The sequence below is a fragment of the Mesoplodon mirus genome (genome assembly GCF_964341445.2).
Source record: "Mesoplodon mirus genome assembly, chromosome: 11".
Taxonomy (NCBI): Eukaryota; Metazoa; Chordata; class Mammalia; order Artiodactyla; family Ziphiidae; genus Mesoplodon; species Mesoplodon mirus.
Window position 1 is genome coordinate 28779545 of NC_138987.1, and position 20529 is coordinate 28800073.

The 20529-nt window shown below is 41.4% G+C and overlaps 1 protein-coding gene and 1 pseudogene across 3 annotated transcripts in view; both read right to left on the reverse strand.

Annotated features, from left to right (window-relative positions):
- Positions 1-4687, reverse strand: part of ALDH1L2 (aldehyde dehydrogenase 1 family member L2) — a 58199-nt gene extending 53512 nt beyond the window's left edge. The window contains exon 1 of one of the 2 annotated variants that reach the window (XM_082636877.1): positions 4530-4685. In XM_082636877.1, coding sequence (XP_082493003.1) covers positions 4530-4577 — 48 coding nt within the window. In that variant the 5' untranslated portion in view covers positions 4578-4685. Of the gene's footprint in view, positions 1-4529 lie in introns of both variants that reach the window. The other variant, XM_082636878.1, reaches the window with a different exon arrangement.
- A 4059-nt stretch (positions 4688-8746) lies between these two features.
- LOC309812311 (large ribosomal subunit protein uL22-like) lies at positions 8747-9293 on the reverse strand (annotated as a pseudogene). The gene has a single exon. The product of its transcript is annotated as a large ribosomal subunit protein uL22-like (transcript).
- Between the last annotated feature and the right edge of the window lie 11236 nt (positions 9294-20529).

A 20529-nucleotide genomic window follows, 5' to 3' on the forward strand; every position in this document is an offset into this window, starting at 1 on the left:
TTTCGCTTCAGCAGATGTGCTTCTATGGCTTTCCTATGTTGATGGTCCCCCCACCCCTTCTTTTTTTTTTTTTTTGTGGTATGCGGGCCTCTCACTGTTGTGGCCTCTCCCATTGCGGAGCACAGGCTCCGGACGCGCAGGTCCAGCGGCCATGGCTCACGGGCCCAGCCGCTCCGCGGCATGTGGGATCCTCTCGGACCGGGGCACGAACCCGCATCCCCTGCATCGGCAGGCGGACTCTTAACCACTGCGCCACCGGGGAAGCCCAGCCCCTTCTTTTTTAAAAGGAAAATTTGGCGATCGTTTGACAGGTCAAGTATGGGAAATAGTTCCATCAGACTTTCTAAGGGAATATCATGGTGGACCTGACATGGGAGACAGCACCATTCATGAAAGGATTAGGTTGATGACGAGAGAACATACTTTAAGGCACTATCAGCGCCTTGTTATATTGGTGAGAAAGACGAAGGGGGCATTTCTAAATCCGGGTGATAAATGCTGTTATCTTGAGGTTCTCTAGAGATAACATTCTGCATTAGAAGAGCCTTTTGCAGGGAATAGAGCTTTTGTTTCTTAAACTATCAAATATTGCATTCCCAGGCTATCCACATCAGGGTGAAATTCTTCGGGAAGCAAGTTAATATGGACTCTGATTATGTTCCAATGGTTTAAAGAAAAATACACACAGTCTTCTCTGGAGAACTTAAGGGCGCAGTGCTAAGAGTCTGTGCTGATCCGAAGCCCTTTTGTGAAGCAGATGTTACCTTAATAGAACCAACTGAGCAGGATGTAAAATAAGGTCAAAGCTGTCCACATGAGCAATTGTGAGAACTGGCAGTTTTCCTAATGAGAACTGGAACGGAGAAAGGACCTTCCCACAAAAGGATAAAACAAAATAAAATTTTCTGAGACACTGAGATGCCTAACTCTTAATGGACCATTTGGCACATGGTTCCCCAAATCGTGCCTGATGGTGCGCAAGATCTGTTCACCAAGCACGTTTTGAGCATTTGCCAAGCTCTGGGCACAGTGCATGGTGGGGCTGCCATCAGTGGCCTGGCAAAGAGGATTTTATTTGGCCCACAGAGCATCTGCAGAAGAACTGTGGTAAGATTTTTAGGAGGTTTCACATTAGCAGGCTGAATTTCTGACTTCTCTTTAAAAATCAGGAGGTTTGTCAACCATGGTCGACATTCCCATGTGGAAACGGTCGGCTGCAGCTGAGCAGGGGCTGCTCCCTTTAACTCTGAATGTGGCCTTTCACTCCCTCCAGCCCAAATGCTACATCTGTCTTACCTGTTTGCCCTCGGGGGGTGGGGGGTAGGGGTTTGTTTGGGATCCCTAAGCTCTAGGCACAAGAGTAGTCCCCGCCCTAGTTTGGTTGAGTGCCTTTTCATATTTTATTGCCCACTTGTATTTCCCTTCCGTTAGTATCCTTTACCTAAAGGCAAGTTTAATCATTTGTCCCACTAATCTGTGGACCCCTTGAAAGCAGGGACTATTTATCTCTTGTTTATCGTTTTATCCTTTTTGGCTGTGAGACTCTAAAAAAATTATGTAACTTCTCTGGGTCTCAGTTTCCTGATTCGTAGAACGGGCATTATAATAGTACCCACTTCATTGAGATGTTATGAAGACCTAATGAGTATATGTAAAGCATTTATAACAGTGCCTGGTGCATACAAAGTCTTATATCAATGATACCTATTATTATTATTATTATTTCTTCAGGATTTAGATGAAGTGCTCAGTACATAATACACAATTTAATATGGTTTGAAGTTGAATCTGAAGGTCCTAAATCAAATTAGATGCCAAAGCAGAGGGTCAGGCAATAAGGAAACAAGTTAAGGACCTGGTTGCTAGAACCAGCGTATAAAGCCAGTACTTGGTTTCAAGAAGCAGGGAAGGGTCCAGCCTCTTGAACTGGATCATAAAGTAACCTTAAGTCCTGGAACCAGGCTATGAATCCAGAGCAACAGCCAGGCTTGTCCCAGACACTGGCAGAGGAAGTAACAGCTAAATAACAGAGTGCCAAATAAATATTAGGGCTAAATAGTTCCCACCCTCGGGAGAAATTAAGAAGCAGTGAGCCAGGCAAGATACTGGAAGTGGAAGATAATAACTAATTGACAAAGGGTCTTATTGCTATATATAGTTGCACTAGTTAATAAGATCCAGGCATATCATTAAGCTGAGATCATTAAATATTTCTAAGTCCATTTCTTTAAGACAGAGAATGGAAAAATTAATTATATCAGGAAGTGTTATGAACTAATTTCCTCCTTGGATTTTGTTAAGTTCTGAGAGATTTTTTTTTTCATTCCTCCTTCATTCTGCTTTAATGCCAAACTCAAAAGCGCTGTGTGATTTAAAAAAATTTTTTTCATACGAAGGTACAATTTACATACAATGAACACACCCTTTTCAATGTAAAATTCTTTCAGTTTGGACAAACACACAGTCATGTAACCACTGTTACAATCAAGATAAAGAACAGTTCCATCACCCCCCCAAATCCCCTCCTGTCCCTTTGCTGTCAATCCCTCCCCCTATCTCCAGCCTGGCCTTTTTCCCCATCACTATAGGTTTACTCTTTCCAAAGTGTCAGACAAATGGACTCATATACATATGCAGCCCTTTGAGTCTGTCTTCTTACACTTAGCATACATATTTGAGTTTCATCCATGTTGTTGTATATATCAGTAGTCCATTCCTTTTTTTTTTTCTGAGTAAGATTTCACTATATGGATGGATATACCACAGTTTGCTTATCCTGCCACCAGCTGAAAGACATTTAAATTGGTGATTATGAATAATCCCTTTGTAAACATCCATAAATAGGTATTTGTGTGAACGTAAGTTTTAATTTCTCTTGGGTAAATACCTATAAGGGCAACTGCTGGGTCATTTGATGGGTTTATGTTTAATTTTATAAAAAAAAAAGTCGGTTTTCCAAAGCAGCTGTACCATTTTAAGCTCCCACCAGCCACGTCTGATTTTGAACAATTCTTATAGAACACGGTCCAAAGGATGAATCTCCATTTTCTATGGAGTAAAATATCCCAAATTCTTCATTTATTATTCCATGTCTTCCTTTGGCCATTGAAGAACCTGCCTTCTTCCCAGCCATATGGCACTGCTCTCCCACATGTATTCCTGGAGATAGACTCAGGGCCCTGACCCCTGACTACACCTGGCGCTTCCCCACAAGGGTGTTTTTGTTTATGCCATTTGCCACCTGGGATGTTCATCCTTTATTACTGAAATCTTATGTAACCCCATTATTGGCATTTTTTCATCCTTCAGGAATCCCTTCTGCTCCTCCAAAAAAAGACAATTAAATGAAAGGTGTTGACAGAGGAGGCCAATAAAACAGGCATGCACAAGCCCCCCTTGTTCTCTGTGCCATCCAACCCAGATTCCCGTGTGCCACGTGGCAGGAGAAAGCTAGGAGTCCAGAGCTCTGCATAGGAGAGCAAGAAAAATATCTGCCAGAGCAAGTTTCTTTTTGCTTATTTAAAAAAAGGTGAATACTCCCAAAATAACTGGAACTGACTGCACGGGATAAAGTGAATTCTCATTACTTGTGGCTGTCTGGGGGACAAAAGCGTTTTCATTTATGCAACTTTGGGCCAGTTCTTGATGCTACTCAAGACTTCTCTCTGCTCCAAGTTTTTTACATCTGGATATGTACACATGCGCATATGACTTCGGCAGAGAAGAGGAATCAAAAAGCAAATTCTTTTATAACACAGCAAACATGCACTTCGTATAAAAGAGATGATGTACATGGGGTGGACTTTTTCTTCCCTAAACAGCTTGGAGTCTGCCTAGATGCAGGGAGGCATCTCTCCTCAGGCCCCTGAAGTGCTGAAGGCAGCGCCCCATGCAACGTGTCCTCCTTCATTCCGTTTCTGGAGAGGCTGATGCAATTCCAAGGCGCGGGGCTGGGCCAGGGCTAGGTTTTTGCACCATAGTTTACTAATGCTCCAGGGTGGCTGCTTCTGCAGCGCCTGGTGATCCTAGAAATCTTGCCGCCTGCCGCTCAGGAATAATGAGCTTGCGGTCACCGGCTCGGAGTGCCATTATCTGAATGGGCCCTGCATGCCAGTCGGGAGCGCTCACACCTCTCAGGCCGCGGAGGAGGACCCGGTTGACTTGATACCACTCTCCTCCAGGAGGTGGTCTCGGTCCTGTACCTCGGCTCCATCTCGTAACCAGGAAGGGATCTCAAAATTGAAATGAAAACGGAACGGGAACCGACTCTGTCCCTCTTGCCGAGTGACTGTTTCCACCCTGTCAATCCCAGCCAGACATCCTCAGCCCCGTCCCGGTAGAAGACAATGGCTCGCTCGACAAGCCCCATTCAGGACCCTCCCCGGACCCTTCTCCTCACTCTCCCAGTTTTAAAAACGTCGTCCTGGCCTTTAGCAAAGTAAACACAGCTGCCCTCCCTCAGCCCCGCCGCCCGGCCCACCCTCTCCGGATCTGCAAAGCAGCCCCCGGGTGAGAGCCGGGACGCTCACCTGGCCGGTGGAGAAGCGCCGGAGCGCCTGGTTGCCCTGCCACAACATGCTGGAAGGGAGCGCTCGTGCGGGCGGCGCGGAGGCAAGCGGGAGGCACGCGGGGGCGGCTCAGCCTAGGCGCGGCCTGCAGCCTCGGAGTCCCGGGCGAGTCCCGGGACCTAGTTCGCGGCCCCGCCCCCTCATCTGTCAGGGCTCCCGCGGCCAATCCCGAGCGACTGGGCGGGGCGTGCTCCAGTCTCCCGGAGCCACGCTGGTGCTCAGCCCGAGGGACGGCTTCTGGCGGCTGCCTCGGTGCAGTCTCACTAGCTGTGGGAATCTTCTCCCAGTTACTCACACCCTCTGAAGTACATAAGGATCTGCCTTAAAAGTCAGTCTGACACCCCAGGTCATGCCCTTAACACAGTCCTGAGAAGACAACAGGCAAATGCGTGGAGCCACGAAAGATAAACGGGTGAGGGCACCTTCGCGACGTAAGGATCCTGATTCCTATCTCGTAGTCTGACAAGAAGATTTAATGAGAGATTGTGTATAAAGCACCTGGCAAAGGGCTTGGCACAGAGTTGGTCCCGAAAGATGATAGACAAATAGATGGGTAGATAGATGATAGACACCCGACAGCCTTTTCCCTCACCTCTCTGAAGAAACGCTCAAGACATGCTTTAGCTGAGCACTTGTCTCAAACAGAACTCCTTAGCCTGGCATTCAAGACCGTCTGTAGTCTGGCACTTACTCTTATTTCTCGCTGCTCTTTTGCACATGTAATTCAGTGTGACCACGGTACTTGCCTATTCCTTCCTGGACAACGTTTCCCAGGAAAGCTTGCCACCTGTCACTTGTCACCATCTAGGCATGACCAAATTCCTTCTCTTCTTAAAGGTATAGCTCAAATGCTGCCTCCTACAGGTATTTTTCCTGATTCTTTCCTCCCTAAGCTCCTTACTTCCTCAAAGTAATCTTTCACTCCTCTGAACTAGGAAGGATTTTTGTCTATGCAGCTCTTATGAAGCCTCAGTCTGTTACTACTATTTATGTAGCAGTCATCTTCTCTACTGGAAGCCCTTTGCAGGCTGACTCCATGCCTTATTTATCAAGATTTACAGTACTTAGGACTAAGTAGAGCTTAGAAAATACTTGTTGAGAAGGTAAGAAGGAAAGAAAAAGAACCACTCTTTAAAAAATTTTTTTTAATTGAAGTATAGTTGATTTACAATGTTGTGTCAATTTCTTCTGTACAGCAAAGTGACTCAGTTATACTCAGTTACATATATATACATATTCATTCTAGAAAAAGAACCATTCTTAAAGCCTGGAGAATTGCAGCAAACATCCAGGGTTTTGCTTTAGGAACTGCCCCTTGACAATTCACCCCATTTCTCTGACTGCATTTCTGTGACTTCTTGCTTCTCTTAAACTTCCAAATATTGATATTCATTTTATTTGTTCTAAACCAGGGAGGGTGGGCAAGGACTGTGGTTTCTCCTGAGTGAAGATTCCATAGTTATATACTCCAACTCCCAACTTTAGAAAATGAGCTTATGTTTGCCCAAATATAAGAAAATATGCATGATGTCTAAGAATTTCTTCTTTAAGAAACAAAAATATAATCCTCTTGATAATTGGAGGTTAGGCCAGATACAACTAGAAAGTTTGACAAACAAAAAATTGCCTGCCGGGCTTCCCTGGTGGTGCAGTGGTTGGGAGTCTGCCTGCCGATGCAGGGGACATAGGTTCGAGCCCTGGTCTGGGAAGATCCCGCATGCCGCGGAGCAGCTAGCCCCGTGAGCCACAATTACTGAGCCTGCGCGTCTGGAGCCTGTGTTCCGCAACAAGAGAGGCCGTGATAATGAGAGGCCCGCGCACCGCGATGAGGAGTGGCCCCCACTTGCCGCAACTAGAGAAAGCCCTCGCACAGAAACGAAGACCCAACAAAGCCATAAATAAATAAATAAAATTAAAAAAAAAATAGGAAAAGAAATCTGAATGAAGTATGGTCTTAAAAAAAAAAGAATAAATAGCCTTTTTAAAAAAAATTGCCTGCCAACCTAGACTTCTCTTGCCAGCAAAAATGGAGATGAAATAAACTTCAGAAACAAAAAACTTGAGAGACTTTGTCATCAGCAGACACACAATAAAGGGAATATTAAAGTATCCTTCAAGCAGGAGGAAAATTACCTACTTGGAAGCTCGGAAATGCAGGAAGGAATAAAGACCAACAAAAAAGGCAAAAATGTGAGTGAATTTAAGTAAACATTGACCATATGAACAATAATAATAATAAAATCTTGTAGATATATATATCCACAAGATATATATATATATATATATATATATATATATATATCCATGAAAATATACAAACAATAATAAAAAATTGTTGGATAGGGACTTCCCTGGTGGCCCAGTGGCTAAGGCTCCACGCTCCCAATGCAGGGGACCCAAGTTCGATCCCTGGTCAGGGAACTAGATCCCACATGCCGCAACTAAGAGTTCACGTGCTGCAAGTAAAGATCCCACACACTGCAACGAAGATACTGGCACAGCCAAATAAATAAATAAATAAATATTTTTAAAAAGTGTTAGATAAGTTGGGAGGGTTGGGAGGAATGGAATATTCTTTAGGCAGAAAGATAATAATCCTAGATGGAAGCTCAGAAATGAAGGAATGAAGAGCTTTAGAGAGGGTAAATACAAGGACAAATTTTAAGTAATATTGTCTAAAATGCTTCTAATAATGTTCTATGGAGTTCAAAAATATGTATAATTAAAATACATGACAACAATAGCATATGATTTTCAGGGAGAAAAGGTTAAGTTAAAGGTTCTAAGCTTGCAGCATTGTCTCGGAAATAATAAAAGTACTAATTTATGTTAGACCTAATAAGTTAAGGATGCACATTATAATCTCTAGTACAACCACTAAAAGGATAGTAATACAATGTATAACTACCAAGTTAATAGAATGTAAAATTATTAAGACAATAAAATGATAAAAAAAATCAATCCAAAAGAAGGCAAGAAAGGAGAGAAAAAGGAACACAGAAGAGGCGTGAAAAATAGAAGGAAATTAGTAAGATGTTAGATTTAAGCCAGTAATTGCGGTAAATGAAAATGGACTAAATTTTTTTTTTTTTTCCTGCGGTATGTGGGCCTCTCACTGTCGTGGCCTCTCCCATTGTGGAGCACAGGCTCTGGACACGCAGGCTCAGTGGCCATGGCTCACGGGTTTAGCCGCTTCATGGCATATGGGATCTTCTGACCGGGGCACGAACCCATGTCCCCTGCATCGGCAGGTGGACTCTCAACCACTGCGCCACCAGGGAAGACCCAAAATGGACTAAATGTTTTAATGAAAAGACAAAGATCATCAGGTTGGTTAAAAAACAAAACTCTGATGAGAGAGACTCAGAAAATATAAAGATTCCGAAAGCACTCATAAAATATAAAGATTCCAAGTTTTTAAAAAAACACTCAAACACTAGCTAAAAGAAAATGTTAATCTGACAAGAAGATAAAAATTCTAAGTTTGTATACACTTAATAACACAGCCTCAAATTTTATAAAGCAAAAATTACAGAACTTCAAGGAAAAATAGACAAACCTGTAACCATACTTGAAGATTTTTTAAACATTGTAATAATTTTTTATTGAACTATAGTTGATTTACAATGTTATGTTAATTTCTGCTGTATAGCAAAGTGATTCAGTTATATATATATATATTCTTTTTAGAATTTTCTTTTCTATTATGGTTTATCACAGAATATTGAATATAGTTTCCTGTGCTATACAGTAGGACCTTGTTGTTTATCCATTCTCTATATAATAGTTTGCACCTGCTAACCCCAAACTCCCACTCCGTCCCTCTCCCACCTCCCCCCACCCCATGGCAACCACAAGTCTGTTCTCTATGTCTGTGAGTCTGTTTCTGTTTCATAAAAGTTCATTTGTGTCATATTTTAGATTCCACATATAAGTGATATCATATGGTATTGGTCTTTCTCTTTGACTTACTTCATACTTGAAGATTTTTAACATACTTCTCTTAATAACTGATAGAAACAGGCAAAATATTAGCAATGATACAGAATATTTAAATGAGATGATTAATGCATTTGGCCTAATTAAAACATCTAGAAGCACCCAACTACCAAATACACATTCTTTTTATTTATTTATTTATTTTTAAAACTTTTATTTGCATTTATTTTTTGCGGCATTTATTCCCAGGCCATAAGTTTTTGTTTCTTCTGGGATGTCTTTTTCTTCTGGGCAACCTTCTCTTCTGGTTTAGGAACAATCTCTTCTTTTTCAGTAAGGATCATCTCAATGTGGCAGGGAGAGCTCATGCATGGGTTGATCCAACCATGAGCTCTGTTAAGTCCTGTGCCGCATCTTGGGGGCTTTGCTCACCTGGATGTGCTCAATGACCAGAGAATCCACATCTAAGCCCTTAAATTCAGCATCACTCTCTGCATTTCTGAGCATGTGCAGTAAAAATTCAGCACTTTTTTTTGGGCCACCGACCTGAGTCCAGCTCCACTGTTTGGCCTGGGCACACTTACCAGCTCCACCATTGTAACGACGGAATGGTACACACTACTTCTTTAAAGTGACATCCTTCAGATACTTGGTGGCTTTTCGGATACGCATACCCTTACTGGCCTGGGCAGTTTCACGAGTGTTCTGAAAGTGAACACGAAGATTTGAATCTCTTGACTTGCATGAGTTTGTGGGGTTTTCTGGGTCAAGTGAATAGCAAACCATTTTTTAGAGGTCACCGCGAGACACTGGACCTCCAGAGTTGTCACCGACCACAGCCTGCCTGTACCCCTGCCAGCCCCATTCCCAGCCATCGAGCCCCTCTGCGGCCCGCAGAGGCCTGAGAGCACGGGGCGCCAAGCCAGGGACTCCAACACATCCCCTTGCACGGAACTCTGCTCCGGAGGGTCTCGAAATCAGCACCGCCAAGGCCAGGATGGCAGCGATAACCAGAGGATTCACCACTTGAGAGAGATGCCTCACATTCTTTTTAAATACACACAAAGCATTTTCAAAAATTCACCGTATGCTAGCTTATAAAGAATGTAAATCATAGAGTTTGACTCTGGCTATACTGGAATGGAGCTAGAAATCAATAACAAGAAGATAATTAGTGTAATCGCCACTTCTTTGGAAATTATGAAATACACTTCTAAATAATGATAGGGGGAAGTCACTGGAAGAGATGGCATGTTCTTTGCTTTTCCCAGTGTCAGGTGTATGAGGGAGCCCTGGATCTTTGCTGAGATGAAGAAAATGAGAGAAAAAGTGCCTAGTCTAGAGAAAAATGAAGAAGCAAAGTTGAAAGCGAGCTATCTTCATCTGAGATGAAAGTCTGGGGCCAGAGCTCTTGAGGAAATAGTTGCAAAAAAGCCTTTTAAAAAATTCTGAGAATTACAACATGGATAAGGCAAAAATGAAGATCAAGCAATTTCTTTTATTATTATTATTATCAAGGTATAGTTGATATACAATATTATATGTTTCAGGTGTACAAAAAAGTGATTCACAATTTTTAAAGGTTACACTCCATTTATAGTTATTATAAAATACTGGCTACCTTCTCTGTGTCGTACAATCTATGCTTGTAGTTTATTTATTTTGCACACAGTAGTTTGTACCTCTTAATCCCCTGCCTCTATCTTGCCCCTCCCCGCTGAAGATCAAGCAACTTCTGCAGCCTCAGATGAGACATAGGTGTCTAGGGACCATGTCTCCTACTCGACGGGAACTTCCAAACAGAGACCATTGCTGTGGCTAGTGAACTGTCTGGCTGAGTAAAAGAACTGAATTGGGAATCTTCTCATTTTTATTTTTTCTTCTTAATATATTACTTCTCAGCTATTTGTTTCCTTTCATACACTATGTCATTGGGACAGCTTGATAGGTAGCAGTGAGATGTGCTGTTTCTTGAAGGGGTATAATCTTAAAATTTGAAGGTGTATAATTTTTGGATTAAACAATGCACCAATGAAAAAGACACATCAGAGCAGTATAAAGTAATTTTCTGAAAACAACTGTATATATTTCCTATTTTCTAGTGTAGAACTAGTTCTAACAAGTAATAAGCAAATTTTATGATTTTAATGTTTTGGGTTTCCTCACTTAATTTTAAACTTCTAATATTTTTCTTATTTCATATAATCTCTATTGTTACTTTCCTCTTTTTCTTTTTGGATTTTGTAAGACAGAAGTTTAAGACCACAAAATAGAAGACATCACATATTTCAAGCAGATATGAAAGACTTGTGTCCCTGTAGTTGAACTTGATTTGCCTTAAACTTTGTTTCATTTTTAAAAATAGAATTTTTCCTGGGCAATATTTGCCTATTCTGGTGTAACCTTGTGTGACCCTAATGCTTACGTAAGAGAGCCCACGGTACCTAGTGTTTTTCACTTCTGTAGTGTTAGAATATCTTTTTGTTTTTGTTGAAGATGTGAATGAAGTATGTACATGCATAGACTGTTGAATTCACTTTTGTGCCATTTTTGTAAATACAGTAACTTGTACAACTTTTTGCATATGACTGAACTGATTTCACACATTAGGTGATAGATGATGTGCAAAGTGGAAACCCAAGAATTCCCACAAAAAACTCTGTGTGTAGAGCTGTGTATAGTAAAAGTGATTTATAGTCTTGAGCTTCTAGAATATCACACTGAAATCTTTACTCAGTCTGCCATGGATAAGTGTTTACTTTAGTGACTGATATCTGTGACATTCAGGGGCCTTGTTCAAATACGATGTTGCTCAGGGATCTATTTTGTCCTAGATAAAACATTCATTCAGAATTTTATGAAACTGCGAGTCATATAATTTATAAACTTTTTAAAAACATAAATTTATTTATTTGTTTCTAGTTTGGGCTGAGTTGGGTCTTCGTTGCTGTGTGCGGGCTTTCTCTAGTTGCAGCGAGCCGGGGCTACTCTTCGTTGCGGTGCGCGGGCTTCTCATTGTCATGGCTTCTCTTGTTGCAAGACACAGGCTCTAGGCGCATGGACTTCAGCAGTTGTGGCACACAGGCTCTAGAGCGCAGGCTCAGTAGTTGTGGTGCATGGGCTTAGTTGCTCCGTGGCATGTGGGAATCTTCCTGGACCAGGGATCAAACCCGTGCCCCCTGCATTGGCAGGTGGATTCTTAACCACTGCACCACCAGGGAAGCCCTAATTTAGAAACTTTTTTAAACATAGAAAAACTTTACTTTCATAGTCAACTTCAGGACTTCAGAATAAAATTCTAGGAGTTTTCATACTCTGGTTGCTTATTTGACTCAAACTGATGTGCAGCCATTTTTGCTATTTGGAAACATAGCTGTGTGTATTTATTTATTTTGAATTTGTTCTACTGAATATTCTATGTTATTCATTTTTAGAATGGTGTTTTCTTTATAAATTCTCATTTTAATTAACACATTCTTGAACCTGTATTATTATTAATGTTTGATTATTGTTTAAGTGAAAATAACTTCATGATAAAACAAATACTTGAGAGCAGTGGCCGAGGAATCTACAACAGGAAGAACTGGAGTTAGGGGCCAAAAGGCAGAGCAACCAGCAGATTTCAGCAATCTCATGGCGGTACAGAGAACAAATGGAGTTTGAGCAGCCAGGACTTGAGCCAAGATCTTGGCAATAAGGGAGATACAGAGGTGAACTTAGCTCCTGACACTCACTTGATTTCTGCTTTTTTTTTTTTTTTTTTTTTTGGCTGCGTTGGGTCTTCGTTGCTGCGTGCAGGCTTTCTCTAGTTGCAGCGAGCGGGGGCTTCTCTTCGTTGTGGTGCACGGGCTTCTCATTGCGGTGGCTTTTCTTCTTGCATAGCATGGGCTCTAGGCGCCCAGGCTTCAGTAGTTGCAGTACGCAGGCTCAGTAGCTGTGGCACGTGGGCCCTAGAGCGTGCGGGCTTCAGTAGTTGCAGTGTGTGGACTCAGTAGTTGTGGCATGTGGGCTCAGTAGTTGTGGCACGTGGGTGCAGTAGTTGTGGTTTCTGGGCTCTAGAGCACAGGCTCAGTAGTTGTGGCGCACACAGGCTTAGTTTCTCCATGGCATGTGGGATCTTTCCGGACCGGGGATCGAACCTGTGTCCCCTGCATTGGCAGGTGGATTCTTAACCACTGTGCCCCCAGGGGAGTCCCCTGACACTTGATTTCAGTTTCAGGTATGTGCTGATTCTTAAGATACATGGATTAGAGGCTATAGAACCAAGCAGAAAATGGCTAAAAAGCAAAGCAGAGCTTCCAGTACCCAGAAGTTGGAGCTGAACATCTGTCAGAAGGAGGTAATCCAGGAAACAACTCATCCCTCTCAACTGATACTCTTGGAAGGCATCCCCCGAGTGTAATCTAGGGGTAGAGCAACTGCTGTAAGACTGCAGCCCAGCCTCACATGAGCTCAGCTCTCACTGTAATGAACTGATCTGCCCTACTTTAGTTGCCTGCCAAAAAATAAGGTCAATCTTTTCTGTAGAAAGATAAGATCATCTAGAATCTCTGTAATTGTTTATTTTCCTGCATTCAATCAAAAGCCTTCAGGGACAGCAAGAAAAATGGCCCAAAGAAATAAACTGTATCATATGAGAACTGCTAGGGTAGAAATGACCACCACCGCTTTCATATTCCCACCAGTAATCTCTGTGCAATAAATAAATAATATATTGTTCCATCATGTCTTCCCCCACCAATTCATGTCAATTTTAAGGACAAGCGTTCAATAAATAATTTTTGAGCACCTACCATGTTCTAGGCTCTGTGGTAGTTGGTGGGCATGGAGAGATGACGAGACAGAAGATTCGCTTCCCTCATGCTGTTTATAGTCCAGCAGGGAATGGCAAATAAGCGAAGTTGATCAGTGCTATAAAAGATGAAACAGAGTTTTATGGAAACACAAAGCAGGAGGACCTAACTCAGGGCTAGTCGGTGTGCTGATCAACCTTGCACCCCAGTCCTCAGCATAGTTCTTGACACATGGAATGTATGTTTATGGAACACAGAAATCAATGAATCTAGTGACTGGATAGAGGCTGAGGAACAGAGAAAGGAGTGACTAGCTCAGTTTCACATCATAAGGGAGGATTTCACAAAAGATTTACCACCCTGCCCACTCTGACCCCCCTCACACTAAAAGGTAAGTTTTGAAGGGGAAGAGTTTACCAAAAGATAAAGGTGGAAACAGCATCAGAGGTACAAGAAACAGCAAGTGAAAGTTATGAAGGAGAGAAAGAGCACGGTAAGATCAGAAAATGCTTTCTTGATGGTAACTGGGATAACCACTTTTAAACCTTTAATTAGAAGCAAAATACATTTTTTAAAGGAAATATCATGCAAAAAGCCCAATACATTAAGAAATAAAAGGCAGGGGCAAGGGGATCCTCTGAGTGAAGGAGAGCCCTTAATCCCCTGCTGTGACCTCCAAGGCACTTCCAGGAAGAGACTTTGTTAAGCTCATTTTTCTTTTCTTTTTTTTTTTTTTTTTTTTTTTTTTGCGGTACGCTGGCCTCTCCCGTTGTGGAGCACAGGCTCCAGACACGCAGGCTCAGCGGCCATGGCTCACCAGCCCAGCCGCCCCGCGGCATGTGGGATCTTCCCGGACCGGGGCACGAACCCACGTCCCCCGCATCGGCAGGCGGACTCCCAACCACTGCGCCACCAGGGAAGCCCGTTAAGCTCATTTTGTAAGCCACTGGTCTACAAAGAGTATTCGCTGGAGTCAGGGGGAGTAGGCCAAGATGGAGAGGTGGTGTGGGGTCTCACAGGGCCTGTATACCATGCTAAGTAGGTGACGGAGAGCATTGAATCTTTTTCTTTCGCTCATTACTAAATATTGTAAAATGCCAAAATGTATAAGAACAAAAACATCAAATCATCAATCGCACAGTTCAAGGATAACTACTCAACATCTGGGTCTTTTTCCTCACTGAAGCATAGTTAAGCAATGCAGGAAGGAAATTCCATTGCATTTTAGGAAAATGCTTTTCTTAACAGTATGGAAGGTGGTGACACCGGAGGCCGTTTAAGAGAAACTGTAATAGGCCAAACAAGTCATCCCCATTACAGTGGGAAGGATAGAAGGGATCAATTTGAAAGACATTGCTAAAGTCAGCTGAACCCTGTGACTGACGGAGGGAGGGAGAATGAGGGCTTCTGTGGCAAATGAAACCATTTACTAAGACATGGATTGCATACAGGATGAGAAGCAGGTTTTGGAGTGGAAGCTCATGAGTTCACTTGTAGGCGAATTGAATTGGATAAGATGCCTGTGGGAAGTTCCTGTGGAGCTATCTAGCTGACTACAGAAAAATCATGAGGGATACACCTAACACCATTGTGAATCTCAAACTTTGGTGATAGAGAAAACTTTCCCTCACACTCCTGAGGTTCTCCAAACCATATTCCTGCCAAGTGAATTTCTTGTTTAAATCATCACCCTTTAAACTGATCACCTTTCAAATTTCCCCCCCAGTTTTTTCTCTCTTTTGATAATCTTCATTTTGATTAGAGAAAACAGTTAATTGCATAATTCCTTTGAGAACCTGTAATAAATTATTAAAATCTTAGAAGCTCTTTTATCCTGGAGCCTAAACATAAGAAGCATCTAAATAATGAAATTGTTCTAAAAGGAATTTTGAAATGGTGATCTTTTAAAAAAAATCATCCTACTGTAATAATCAAATAATTATTTGCTCTAGTACCTGGCAAATAGTGACAGTGTGATCTGCTTGACTGCAAATGACCAAATGGCTGTTTAATGTAATGGCCATGTAATGCTTGTGCCTCCCGCCATCTAAGCCCACATCTTGGGATAACAGTACTCTGGTTTTCATGTGAGGATCTGTTTCCCCTCCTGTCTTAGGCCATGTGGTTTCTATGAAGTTACCTCTTCCCCTAAACCCCCTTGGAGCCAGGGGTGGAGCACATGATCTACACTAAGCCAATCGGGGCATCCCTCTCACCCTCTTAATTACAATGATTGGTTAAAAATGTGCAAAGTATCCTTGTAAGGCTAATCAAGGCCTACAAGACAATTCTGGGACTTCTCTTTGAGCTATCAGTTAAGCATGCTCTTTATCTCTCCTTTGCTGGATGTGACATTGTGTTGATATGAGCCTGCAGTTGCCAAGGAGTAGCATATGCAACCTGAAGAATGTAGCAAAAACTGCAAGAGATGGAAGAGAAACAGTGAAAAGTCAAGACCTGACATCATTTGAATCCTAGAACCAGATGCACAAGAAGGCTAGTCCCACCACTACGTTTTAAAATTAACATACAGTAAAATTGATTTTATTTTTGGTATACAGTTCTATAAGTTTTAGCGTATGTATAGATTTTGTATAAGGAACACCAGAATCAGGACACAGAATAGTTCCATTCCCCTAACACCACCTCCCCCCCAAATTCTTGCCCTATCCCTTTGTAGTCATGTCTACCAACCACCCCTGAACTCTGATAACCACTGACATGTTCTTTATCCCTGTTGTTTTACCTTTTCAAGAATGTCAAATAAATGGACTCATGTAGTATGTAAGTTATTAGACTGGTTTTCTTCATTCAGCATAATGCCCTTTCTAATATTTAGAAATTTTCCATTGTGGTCAGAGAATATAACTGTCACATTTCAATCCATTTAAAGGTACTGAGACTTGTTTTATGGCCTAGCATGTGGCCTGTCTTGCTGGGTATTCCTTGTATACTTGAAAAAAATGTCTATTTTGCTATTTTGGGGTGAAATGTTTTATAAATATCAATTAAGACAAGCTGGTTGAGAGTATTGTTCAGTTCTATATTCTGTCTACTTGTTATATCAAATACTGAGAGAGACGTTAAAATTTCCAACTATAATTATTTTATCTATTTCTTTTTTCTAATTCTGTCAGATTTTAGTCAGTTAAAATTTACCACTTGTAAAAAAAAAAAGTAAGTTCATTGACATTCTGGATTCAGTTACATTCTTAAGAAAATTATTGTGGCTTTAGTTTAGAAAGAAGTAAATTTGCCTGGACTCAAACCCTGTAGAGTGTAGTAGCTTATATTTCTGCTTAGTTTTCCATTTAAACAAAGATCTGGCCAATGTTTTTGCTCAGATTATGGGGTTCACCCTCTTCGCTGTTCCCCTAATGATCAGTTTTCCCTTCTAAATGTCAAGCTACTGCCTCTGCTAGCCCTGTCTCTGTTCTCTGCTATCTTAAACCCACAGGGCTTCAGCTTTTGCTGCCTGAGGTGCACATCTGTTGGGGAATATATGTTGTCAGAGGGCAGCAAACACACCTCTCACCCAGTGCTATTGTTTTCCAAGGACTCCTGATTGCTATTGCAATATTTCAGCAGGTCCTGGGCATGTAGTTGAATGCAGCCAAGGATTCTGGCAGAGTTTTTACTCTGATTTTACTTGGATTTTGGATCTTTTCCCTTCTGTGGGTCCTTTGTTTCAGGACTCCCTCCCAAGTTTCCAGGTTCTCTTCTAACAACCTTGAACTTAGTTTGCTACCACCTTGAGCCAATAAGACTTTAGTGTTGGGACATCCCTGGTGGTGCAGTGGTTAAGAATCCTCCTGCCAATGCAAGGGACATGGGTTCAATCCCTCGTCCGGGAAGATCCCACATGCCATGGAGCAGCTAAGCCCATGCACCACAACTACCGAGCCTGCGCTCTAGAGCCCGCGAGCCACAACTACTGAGCCCGTGAGCCACAACTACTGAGCCTGCACACCATAACTACTGAAGCCTGTGCACCTAGAGCCAATGCTCCATAACAAGAGGAGCCACCGCAACAAGAAGCCCGCGCACCACAAGGAAGAGTAGCCCCTGCTCACCGCAACTAGAGAAAGCCCGCGTGCAGCAACGAAGACCCAACGCAGCCAAAAATAAATAAATAAACATATATACATATATAAAAAAAAAGACTGCAGTGTTTCTCTCCTGTATTTGAAAGTGTGAGGGACACTGTCAGGTAAAAAGCCACAGATTCATAATTATCACCAGTTGCTGAGTAAATTCTGTGGTTTCTGCCTAAATTCATTGTCTTTCAGATCTTTAAACGTTATCTTTATTATATTTTGTCTACTTTTCTTTGTTATTAGCTGCACGTGGGTTCACGTGACTGCTTTAGGCTGCCACCAGTGCCTCTTGAGAAGGACATAGAAGTATCTTTGCGGATTACTTTAATATGTTGATTATAAGATTTTTCTAAGGTAGTTATTTTTTTAATTAGGTTATTTCAACCCACTTTGTAAACTAAAACTTATGTAGAAAAACATATATATGTATGTGTGTATATGTATATTGTTCATTTTGCTCTTTTGGAGTTAAAACAAGGGTTGGCAAACTTTTTCTTAAAGGGCCAGATAGATATTTTAGGCTTGTGGGCCGTATGGTCACTGTTGCAACCACTCAACCCTGCCATTGTATTGTGAAGCAGCCATAGACAAAAATGCAAATAAAATGGGCATGACTGTGTTCCAAAAAAACCTTTATTTACAAAAGCAGATAGTGGATCTGCTGACTGTACTTTGCCAATCCCTAACTAAAATTATCTTAATAATATATCTTATCAGACAACTGGGCTCTTTGGAAGATTTTAGTCACTATGGTATATCAAACAGAGAAGGTCCTGATTAAATACTGGCGGAAGAAGTGACTAATTTAAAAAGCCACTTTATTAAGTGATTTTTTTTCCCACTTACACATTCTTTAACCAACAATGCCACCTCCTAAGAGGAAATAATTTTCCTGTAAAATGAATATAATAGAGCAATTGAAAAAATAATTATTGGTTTATTCTTTCAACAAATATATATAAATATATATAGTATACCAAGCAGTATACTTGGCATTGAACTGTATCAAAGAGACATGGATGTTTATAGAGTTTATAATCTAGTGGGAGAGATAAGCAATGATTAAGCAAGTAACCCCCAAATAAATGATACAAAGTTTTGATGAGAGCTACAAAGGAAAGAAGTATACAGTGAATTTCATATAATAGAAGTACCTATTTGGGCTTGTGTAGTCAGGGATGTCCTCACTAAGGAAGTGATATTTAATCTGAGATATCAAAGATAACTGGAAGATAGCCAGTGGGGGGTAGAACTTTCCAGGCAAAAAGAGGGCACAGTATGTGTACAGGCCTTCATGTGAACAAGAGCTCAGTTTTTTGGAGGAACTAAAAGACCAATGTGGCTGGATCATAATGAGTGAAAAAAAAAGAGCCTGAAGAGGATGCTGGTGAGGTAGACAGGTTTTTCCTATAGATGCTGTATTTTATTGTAGGCACAATTGGAAGCCACTGATAGTTTTTTAAACAAAGGAGTAGAATACTCTGATTATATTTTAAAAATCAAGCTCTGACTACTAAGTCAAGAATTAGTTAGAGGGGGAAAAGAATGGAAACAGGGAAGTAAGCAACTTTATTAAAAACAAAAATAGAAAAGCCTTCATGGCTTCTGGCTATGACTGCCTAGCTTATGTCAGAACAACCCTCTTGCTGAGAACAACTAGAAGAGCTGGTAAAATATATTTTAAAATCTTTCTGGGGGGAGAATTTTTAATTGTGGTAAAAAGCACATAACATAAAATTTACATTTTTAAGTGTACAGTTTAGCAGTGTTAACTACATTCGCATTGCTGTGTAACAGATCTCTAAAATTTTTTCATCTCGCAAAGCTGAAACTCTATACTCCATAGCACAACTCCCCATCTTCTCCTTTCCTCAGCCCCTGGCAACCACCATTCTACTTCCTTTTCCATGATTTCGACTACTCTAGATATCTCATATAGGTAGAATCATATAGTATTTGTCCTTCTGTTATTTGCTTATTTCACTCAGCATAATGTCCTCAAGGCTCATCCACTGTTGTAGCATGTGGCAAAATTTCCCTCTTTTTATTTATATTTATTTATTTATTTTGGACTGTGTTGGGTCTTTGTTGCTGCGCGTGGGCTTTCTCTAGTTGCGGAGAGCGGGGGCTACTCTTTCTATGCGGTGCGCAGGCTTCTCATTGCGGCGGCTTCTCTTGTTGCGGAGCATGGGCTCTAGGTGTGCAGGCTTCAGTAGTTGTGGCGTGCGGGCTCAGTAGCTGTGGCTTGTGGGCTCTAGAGCACAGGCTCAGTAGTTGTGGCGCACGGGCTTAGTTGCTCCGTGGCATGTGGGATCTTCCAGGACCAGGGATTGAACCCGTGTCCCCTGCATTGGCAGGCAGATTCTTAACAACTGTGCCACCAGGGAAGTCCCTTTTTTAAAAGCTGAATAGTATTCCATTGTATGTGTGTACCACATTTTCTTTATCCATTTATCTGTAGATAGACATTTGGGCAGCTTCATCTTTTGGCTATTGTGAATAATGTGCGCTGAACATGGGTGTGCAAATATCTCTTCAAAATCTTGCTTTCAATTCTTTTGGATATATAGCCAGAAATGGATTATATGGTAATTCTAATTTTAGTTTTTTAAAGGAACCTCCATAATGCTTTCCATAGAGGCTGCACCATCTTACATTCCCTCCAGCAGTTTATAAGGATTCCAATATCTCCACATTCTCATCAACACTTGTTATTTTCTGTGTGTTTATTTAAATTTTTGTATAGTTGCCATCCTAATGAATGTAAGGTGATAACTAATTGTGGTTTTGATTTACACTGCTCTAATGATTAGTGATGTTGAGCATCTTTTCACATGCTTGTTGGCCATTTGTGTACCTTTTTTGTGAAGTGCTTATTCAGATCTTTTGCCTATTTTTTAATCCGATTACTTTTTTTTTAATGGTAGAATTGTAGCAGTTCTTTGTATATACTGGATATTAACCCCTTATCAGATAGATGGTTTGCAATTATTTTCTCCCACTCCATAAGTTGCCTTTTAACTCTGTTGATCATTTCCTTTAATGTGCAGAGGCTTTTAAGTTTGGTGTAGTGTCTCATCTGTCCATTTTTGCTTTTGTCGCTAAAAATCTTTTTGAAGGCATTGGAGACCT